The following is a 10,022-nucleotide window of genomic DNA, read 5'->3' on the forward strand; positions in this document are numbered from 1 at the left end:
TGACTTCCTATGTCTGTTTTGATGTCTATTACAGAACATAACTAATATTTTTTGACAGCACCAGTTTAATTAGTCAACAAATCAACAAGGGATATAATATTATCAATAAATTCCAACAATTGGAACAACTTTGTTCCCAAAACATAATATTAGAAGAAAATAAAAAAAAATGCAGTACTTTCACAACCGAATTTGGTAAGAATAACAAAATGACACCAAACTCTTTTGATGTTTTTTTTTAAATATGAAACTTAATATAGTTCTCAGGAGTTGTGTACTGTATTGTAAGTGACAATTTTGTGGTATTTTCTAAGATTCACAAGCGTCATGGTACTTGTGTCCAAACTTATGGCCGTGGCTGTAGGAAGTGCAGGGAGATCCAGAGGAGCATTAAATGTAATAAAGGTGGGAGTCAAACTGTTTTGTTACAGCCGTGTTGGAGAAATCTCAATCGTTTTTTAGCATGCGGAAATTTAAGGCAAAGAAGCAGATGAAGGTCAACAGTTATTCATTACAGAGCTGATATACTTCAGTATCAACATGAAAACAGCATGAATTCTCTTCGACACACATGAGCAAATAATCTAGATGTGTTATAGGTCTGTACTCCTAAAGCCATATTTCAGATAGATACAATGAAGAGCATAAAAACCAGCATGTTTAAGATTCAGCTGCTTGTTGGAAACTGTCAGACTGAGGCTTCAAGGTCTTCCAGCCAATTATTTTTATGGGTGTTCGCTGGCAAAGGCACAAGTCATCCTATTAACTTTTGGAAATGTTCTGCACGGCTGCTGCTTTTGTTGTCTTACTGTTGGACTTCACAGAAATATAAAGTTATTCTTTGGCACTCCAGTAGAGATAGACGGGCAATGTGGAGAACTCGGTCATTAGGTCTCCACAAGTTTGCAGTTTGTTATGGTTAAGGCAATCATATCCATGTCTCCAAGAACCAATGAATCCTGAATACAACGTGTTAAAAGTGCAGTGACTACAGGAAACAGGGTCTCTGGACTGACACCATATCAGACACTTCCCCTGTTAACTGTCACTCACTAATCATTAGCTTGCTGGAGACCTCCACCACTTATCTTATCAGCGCTGCTGCTCTGTAAAGTTTCAACTGCCTCTCAACCATCAAGGATGATTTAAACTTCAGTAAGTAATGACTGACTGAGCAGCAGTGAGAGGAGGCAGTTTGAACCTCTTACATAGTCGACTGTACGACTACTGTGTACCGCTTATTCATTAAAATAAAACATCTATTGTTATCATCTAAGAAAGCTTCAGTCATTTGATTGACTAATTTATAAATTTCAATTTTTAAAGTGTTCCTAAGTATAAAAAATCTTCCAGTTTGTCGTTTTAAAACTCAATACGGTTCATCTTACCTAAAACAAAGCTTGCACAGATTATTAATAAATGCTAGGTGGGCTCTGTTGCTTTTAGCCATGTCTGTTACGCCCTGCTACTGAGTACTGGACTGTATCACTGTATCAGGGACATCTTTGCTCAGTCTGCTCCTTAGCTAAACAATCTTTGCCTGTCTGAGTAAACAGATCAGATCACCCGGACAGAGATGCTCCCTGGGTATGTTTTGCGACTGCTGAGTATTTGCTTGTAACGACTGACTTAAATGATGCACTTGAGGAACTTGTATGCAAGATATCAATGCAAACTTTTGTCACTTTTTGATACCAATGACACATTTTGATTAAATAATTAAAGATATATTATTCAAAACTGCTTTCAAGTGTCAGAAGTGAGGAGATATGTGTCAACCATTTGATTTTTAACCTTCTGGATCAACATAGAGCGAAATGTATTTATTTAAAAGCAAAAAAAAATATTCTCCACCTCTCCACACTCTATCCTGTTTCATAATCACATGAATTTAGTCACACCCATTTCCTCTCTGATGTCAAAACTTCTGAGTTAGGTGAGGAAGCGAAACCAAACTTGTTCCAGCCCGCCTTTATTTCAAACATTGCAGAGCCTCACACCCCTGTGAAGATGAACCATCTCTGCTGTTCAATCTGCAGCCAGTTCTTCAGGAATCCTGCAACTGTTCCCTGTGGACACAACTTCTGCATGCTGTGCATCCAGAACTGCTGGGAAAAACATGAGACAAACAACCGCCTGTGCAGCTGTCCAGAATGTCATCGTACGTTTCCCTCCAGACCTCAGCTGATCAAGAACCCAACTCTGGATGAGATGGTGAGAGACAAAGAGAGGAGAGACTGTAGAAAAAGGAAACGTTCAGAAGAGTCTCAGCAGGAGCTGAAGAGACCTCAGAGCAGCACAGAAACATCAAGGAGCACTTTGTGTTGGAGACACAACAAGCCTCTGAATGTTTACTGCTGCACAGATGAGCAGATTCTATGTTCACAGTGTACCTCTGCTCAGCATCAAGGACACAGAATTGGGTTGGTGATTGAGGAGCGACGGAGGAAGCAGGTACGTAAAACAGAGAGTGGCTGGAATTTCTGGCTGTAGAGCCAGGAAGTAGACTTTAATACCTGTAAACCTGCCTAGTTGTGGATAGTGAACAGCAGGCCACAGGATGTGTGAACTGACTTCAGCTTTTCTGCACCATCAGTCAGTAATCCTATACTTTAAGCTGCTATGTATACAATATGCTAGGAGTTTAAACCTGTTTATCCTGTTCTACAACTTCAACAAGAGTAAAAACAGCCTGAAAAAAAACCACACCCCAGAAATCACAAGAGGCTGTGTGATACTAAAATACTAGACACGTGTTTTAAAATGAGTTTGAACTTCAAACTCGCTGATTTTCAGGTGAAGATTCCAATTTAAGTTTAATGTTGTATAACTTATACACACCCAACAGGGAGAGTCCTCCTGCCTTTCATAAAACTAATCACATAATATCAAATATCTCAACAAAATGCGACCATCAGAGGGATGTAACCAGGTTGTTGACAGCTACATACAGCTAAGTTTGTCCAAAGATCAAGGAGTCATTCACATGATGATGATGAAAGCTGTAAACTTGAGGGATGATTTTCAATGCCTTCTTCCTAAAGAGAACATGCTGCTCTCACACTCAGGATCATGACACATTACAGACTTGATTCCGTTTTCCTGTCAAGCAGGATCGTGTGTTGTTGCTGAACTTGATGTGGCCGCCAAAAAAGTCAGTTGCAAAATGAGGAATTCACTTTTTCTCATATCTGTGTAGGATGTACTTAAGGCTCATATTAGAGGATGGGCTATTGGATGTTGTAACAGAAGTCAGAAGTGGAGAGACATGATAATGATAATGCTTATTTCAGTAATGTGGCATCACTCATCAGATTTAATCTGAAGAAGTTTTAAATTTGAAATGCAAGTATAATAGTATAAAGATGGGTTATCTATAATGTGTGCTCTGTAAGGTGCTGGACCACAGTGGACCATCAGAACAGTTTCAATGCACCTTGGTATTGATGCTCCAAGTTTTTGAACTACTCTGTTTGAATGGAATGTCATTCTTTCCAAATAAATATGTTATGTAGTGTTTTGATGATTGTGGTGAAGAGCTGTGTTTAACACATTGGTCCAGAGTCTCTCACTGGTGTTCAGCTCACTTTAGGTCACATTGTTGTGAAGGCCTTTGCATGTGACCAACGTCATTTTCATACTCAAACACAAGCAAACTATCTAGTGACTGCAGGGGAATTTAATTTAAATGACTTCCCTCACATGTCATTCACTACACTGAGGCTCAAGAGAAATGATGAGAGCAGAGCAATCTTCAGTTCACTACAGATTTATTGCTTCAGCAAGGACACAAAGGTCACTAGAGTTCAAGTTACAATTAAAACACACATATCTCTTATACAGATTTTGAAACTAGCATGCGCCATTTAAATTCATTTTATTCATTTTTTTGGTCTTCTGTCTGTGTATCTCCTTCTCCTGAGTTGCCCTGATTGTCATATATGATTAGAATCTGATTAAACAGATTAATAAATACAGAAATGCATTGTCGAGTTTCCCAGTTCTAAACAAACAATGTGTTTGTCATTCAACACACACTGAAGAAGGAGCTGAGGAACATGCAGGCAAAAATCAAGCAGATTCTCCAGACACAAGAACAGAAAAGGGAGAACATGAGCAAACTGCTCCAACAGATTGAGGTGAGAACAGCAGACCTCCAGAGCGTCATATTGTTTATGCTGTATTTCTCCATCCAGAGACTCACTGATCCCTCTCACGTTTCAAAACAGGAGGAGGCGATGCAAACGGTGGACGACTGTGAAAGCATCATAGTTGGTGCCATTGACTCCCTCCAGAAACACTTCCTGTCACTGAAGGAGCAGATCGCGGCTCAGGAGGAGGCGGCAGCAGCTCAGGTTCACGACTCGCTGCAGAACCTGAAGGTGAAGATGGAGGAGATGAAGAAGAGAGACGCTGAGCTGGATCATCTGGCGCAGTCTCAAAGCAATATCGATTTCCTGCAGGTACAGCAGTCACATCACTGGAACTTCATCTGTATCTGAGGATCATCTGTCCATCACTGTGTCTTCTCTTTATTCACAGAAATGGCCCTCTGTACGGCTCCTCTATGAAGAAGACCACCTCCACCTTTTGAACGAGGATCCACTTCTGCCCTTTAAGTTCACAAATAGAGCTGTGGAACAACTTGGGAGGCAACTGGAGGAATTCTGCGACAAAGAATTTGCCTTAATCTCTCAAACTAGTATGTGTCCTTTGTAGCGTGGATATATTGTTTCCAGTCACAGTTTTAATGATTTTTAAAAAGAATATTTGCATTCTTGTTTTTTTTTTTTTTTTTTTTTTTTTTTTTTACAGCTGACAGTGGAGAGCAGCAGGAATCAGAAGGAGAGTCAGAGGAGGACGACATGCAGCAAAGATGTGAAGCCAGCATCTCACAGACCAGGGGTTTGTACCTTAAACTGTGTATTTTTCCAAAAAAAATCTCACTCATGTACTACTTAGACTGAAGAGAAATGATGAGAGCAGAGATGGATCTTCGGTTCATCACATTTCTGTTGCGTCAGTGTGTGAAGGAAAAATGATCTTTCCCCTTTCTACAATGGCCTTGAGACAGGCAGACGCTGCAGCAGATTAGATTTTGTCTGTTTTGACTAAACAGACTAGTTGTCTCCATATTGGTCTGGAATCTAAATCTCACCTTCTCCCAACTACAATATATACCCGAAGACCAGAGAGAATCCTCAGAGCTGGTGCTGTCACTGCTTGCATATACTGCCGCTCTGTCGGTGTCACTTCTCCTGCTATCAGCAAACATCACCCACCAGCTAGGTCACCTGAGTCTTCAGTGTGTTTGCCTCCTCATGCTCTCTCAACATTACTGAACTTCCACAACAAAGTGTCTCACAGTCCAGGGATTTATACTTCAAACTGTGGGTTTCTTTTAAAAAAATCTCATTCTTTGTACTAGTTAGACTGAAGAGAAATAATGAGAGCAGAGATGGATCTTCAGTTCATCATATTTCTACTGCATCAATAAGAAATAGCAGTCGATCATAACTGGAGTTTCAATGTTAAACCACAATTTTTCACACAAACATTAAAAAGTTCTTTGTGCGTCACTAGAATCCATCATCTTTGACAGACCTTGACATTTTGGCAGCAATTAGTCAGGGTCTTATTCTCCCGGATCATCCTTTTGTAACTTCATTCTGCGTACGTGCTGCAGTTCGTGCATGAAGCTTCAATTTCACAATGGAAAACCATCACTTTTCCCTGGATTTTGACTCATAAATCACTTCTGTACCTCTGATGCCAGAGTCTGCCAGGCTGCTGTTGAGCAACAAGTCTCAGTATGGATGACCGCCAAATTATGCATTCATCTTGAAGGGGTCAAACATCCATCCATCCATCCATCCATCCATCCATCCATCCATATCTATTGCAGGGCTACATTATAGAGACATGACCTGAAAAAAACCCTCCATGTGTAGCAAAAAAAAGTCTGTTTTCTGACATATATCAAACAAACCCATAATTAACTGGTAATAATGCATAAAGTTTAGACTGAAGAAGTGGTGGCTGTGACTCCTTTGGCAGAGTTGTCTTCTACTCTTAAAGTTGCAGGTTAAATAACAGATTCTAGTCGTACATATACTTAACTGTGTAATCTCTAAATGCTGCTTCAGCTTTCAGCAATTACACATGCAATTTCTTCAGGAATGAGCCATAACATGCTAGCTACCATACAAGTCTGGCTGCTGTAACGCTACAAATCTTTCTGTTGTGGGACTTAAAACAGATGATCTTATCTCTAAAGAGTTTAAGTTTAAAAAACAGAAGTTTGATGGTTACAAGTTATTTTGCCAGGCATCCTTACTATACTAGGAAAAACGATTTGTTGTACATCAATGTGCTGGTCTTTGAATTTTTTTTTCTTTTTGAAAGCATAAACAACTGCAGTTAAATGTACTTTCATTCTTTTTGTTTCTTTTTCTTTCTTTCTTTTCTTTTTAGATTTTTGGTCAGTATTGAAACTAGTTGTTGGAAGCAAACGCCTCCCTATGAAACCGTTAATAGTATTAACAGAGGTTTTGTGCAAATTTTCTGGAGCTACACGAAACTTGACTGCTATATTTTAAAGAGGTGTAATTGACAGCAATAATGATGCTTACATTTCCTTTTGTGAAGCTAGTTTCAGGGTCTTTGATGGTTTACTGGGACACTTCTAGAACTGATTTATGGTCATTAAGTCATGAGTCATTTGTTCCGCTAGTGGTGTTTCTTTGGTGAGTCAGATGACTTTCTGTTCAGTTCATTTAACTGAGTTTTCAGTAGTGATGCTCATAATGCTTTGATATTGTCTCGCAGGTCTGTCCAGACTTTACAGCACTCCGACTAAACAGAAAGCGGAACCAAAAACCAGAGAAGACTTCCTGCAATGTGAGTTCATCCTTAGATCAGTTCTCATATGACTTCACTTCAATGTAGACTCCGACGACCCCTACCGTATTCTTGATTTGCTAATTCTATCCTTTAAATTTTCCTCTTCTATCTCAGATGCATGTGAGCTTTCTCTGGACTCCACAACTGCTCACGAAGACCTGGTTGTTTCTGAAGGAGACAAAGAGGTGAAGCTGTGCTCTCAGAAATGTAAAAATCCAGCTATTCGTTACCCCCAGAGGTTTGCCTGGCGGCGGCAGGTGCTCTGCAGGGAGGGACTGCAGGCCGAGCGGTGCTACTATGAGGTAGAGGTAGAAGGAGACATGGCAGAGATTGCCCTCACCTACAAAGGAATAAACAGAAAATCACGCACTTCGCTTTCAGCTTTTGGTGGGGACTCAAATTCCTGGAGTCTGGATCGATCTACCAACTACTCTGTTAGCCACAAATCTGACAGCATCCAGCTCACAACACCCCCCAGCCATCCCAGGATCGGAGTTTATCTGAAGTTTAAGGAGGGAACTCTGTCTTTCTACGAGGTGTCAGACAGTATGACGTTTCTTTACAAGGTTGAAGCTGAATTCACAGAGCCACTGTATGCAGGCTTCTGGCTCGGAGAGAAATGTTGCATCAGGATCTGTGATTTGAGACAGAACTGACTGTAAACTAGCAGAGATTACTGTAGCTAGTTTATGTCCGTTTAAAGGGAAGTTTAATGTAAAAAATGATACATTCTTGAAGTGATTACACAAAGCAACAGAGCAAAATTATACAAAATGGCACAATTATGTATGCTGGACTGTATTTGATGAAGTCGCAAAGATAAAATAGGTAATAAAAATTTGATAATCGTAAAATAAAATATATCATTTTTATTGGGCCCCTTTGGATCACTTTAAGGTCTTCTGCAGGTACATGGACCTCACTTTGGAAACCACTGTCCTTTAGATGGATTACCTCATGAATATTTCTGCAAGTCAAACTCAACAGAGCAAAATAATTCAAAGTAACAAAACATTTCTGCTCGTATCACCTACACGATTTTCATGTCATCTCCTGTCTGCTGTTTTTATTGTTAATACAATAATGTAAAGTACATTAGGTACAATTACAGCACACCATTTGTAGATGTAGCCTCTGTTTACTTTATCGTAGTCTGACAAGTATTTGAGTCAACAGATCAGCCTCCATTAATAATGCAGAAGCTGCAGAAGAGGACTTGAGTAACTATGATCGCTTTTTATTTAATTCTGCACCAGTATAAGTAGTAGATCTACAGCTGATACCGGATAAAAGCTCTTTACTAGTTCAATGGAATGTTAAAATTAAATAGAGACAAAACAATATTCATGACTGAGAATAAAATTTGCTGACGTCTGGAGAAGTGAACCAGCAAAGCAGCAGTTCATGTGAGCTCTGTTAGTATCAGTTCTGAGGATTCTCTTCAACCTTCAGCTATATATTGTAGTTGGGAGGGAGGCCAGAATCAATTTACCGGCCAACATGGAGACAGCTAGTCTAGGCAATATCTATCCTTGCAGATTCAGACAATCCCAACATATCTTCCCCCTACAATATAACTGTCTTTGTTAAGTGATGTAGTATGGCGCCATAAGGTCTGAATCTGTTCATGGCCTTACACATGGGTTCAAACGGTCAAAGGTGGTAACCTGCGATTTAGGATGATTTCAGCTAACAACTGTAAGGAAATACTTAGCAACGGGAAAGAGTAATTTTTCCTTCACAATAGCATCCTGTTGTTTTTAGCCAACTTACATGAATGGGATAAAATGATGATGCCATTTGATATCCCAGAGGTCAAAGTCAACTTTCGACAGATGTGAATGTAAAGTGCAACCTGACTGGCTGGTGGAATCACAGGGCTATAATTCTAGTTTGTCTTCGAGGTTGTCTCTGGAAGTGGTTCATCAACAGCTACAATTAGTTTTGCTGTTCCCCAGCCTTTTCATTGTGTGAGAACAGTGTCCACCAGCAGCACACTCAAAAATAGCTTTTAAGCATGCAAACTGAGTGTTCTGAGTTGCCTTTCTTTGACAGTTTTCCCAGCGTAAACACACTAATTCAGAATGCTGCTTTAAATTGGTTTATAGTGTAGATTTGGGACACAGTTAATGAGGCAAACTGTACTTATAGACAGCCGTGCTTTCAGTTAAATGCTAATGTTTGTGCGCTCACAGTGACAATGTTACTGAAGTTGTCACTAAAATCTAAGCACAGCTGATGCTGATGGGAGTTTGTGTTGTGGAAAATTCTTTATCAGTTGGTCAGGTTAAAGAAATTAGTCTATTGAGAATCACAAGTTGTCTTTGTGTTTTATTTGAAGCTTCAAAGGTGCAAAATCACACGGAGTGCAGAGCAGTCTCTGGGACAGTACAAAGAGGCTGAGAGAGGCAGCTAATTATATGCTCATTTTTCAGCATTATTGTCTACATGCACATTGGGGAAAAACCCAACAGTCAAAGCAAAGGCTTCTTCGAAATGCTGATATGTACTGTTTGTTGTCGGTTTTGTCAAGTGAGATGCAGATGCTGAGGTCTCAGAGAGCACTCAGGCCAACTTAGGCCTTAAGGTAACAAAGGTTTCGAAGCAGACAAAATAAAGAAACATTATAAGTTAACCACATGATTATGCTTGCTGAAATACATATATTCTAGAGTGTTGATTTTATTAAAATGATGATTCAGATGATTTATTATGTTTAGACTAAGAAGAATGATTTAAAGAGTGATTCCTCAGACAGCAGTCAGTTTGAGACATGGTCAAGACAAGTTCAATCAAAGGTAGCATGTCTGTCTTGCACAAACGGTACTTTCCTTTCCTACATTCTCTACCTTATGGGGTGTCTGGAGAGGTCATCAGACACAGAGCTTAATAAAGGCGACAAGTATCAAAGGTTGTAAGTATCAAAAGGTTATAATTGCATTTACTAAGTAGCACATATTGTACTGCTGCACATAATCTGTAATGCTTTCAGGTAATTAGTAAGCATTAATACTTGTAAATAATACATTTTTCATTACATTTGTTTTGTAGGCGTTTAGCATGAATGTATTCAGAGAGCTGCACACAATGCTACCACTCTGCCCTGCTGCCAGTTTGTC

General features: G+C 39.6%; 1 protein-coding gene across 1 annotated transcript; it reads left to right on the forward strand.

The window, feature by feature from the left end:
- Nucleotides 1-1,945: 1,945 nt before the first annotated feature.
- On the forward strand, nt 1,946-4,640 carry LOC127533905 (putative tripartite motif-containing protein 61). Its single transcript, XM_051947849.1, has 2 exons — nt 1,946-2,454; nt 4,044-4,640. Exons 1-2 carry the CDS (start codon nt 2,011-2,013, stop codon nt 4,500-4,502), a joined length of 903 nt encoding a protein of 300 aa, XP_051803809.1. The 5' UTR covers nt 1,946-2,010; the 3' UTR covers nt 4,503-4,640.
- The last annotated feature ends 5,382 nt before the right edge of the window (nt 4,641-10,022 follow it).

The sequence above is a fragment of the Acanthochromis polyacanthus genome, chromosome 5 (genome assembly GCF_021347895.1).
Source record: "Acanthochromis polyacanthus isolate Apoly-LR-REF ecotype Palm Island chromosome 5, KAUST_Apoly_ChrSc, whole genome shotgun sequence".
NCBI classification, from domain to species: Eukaryota; Metazoa; Chordata; class Actinopteri; family Pomacentridae; genus Acanthochromis; species Acanthochromis polyacanthus.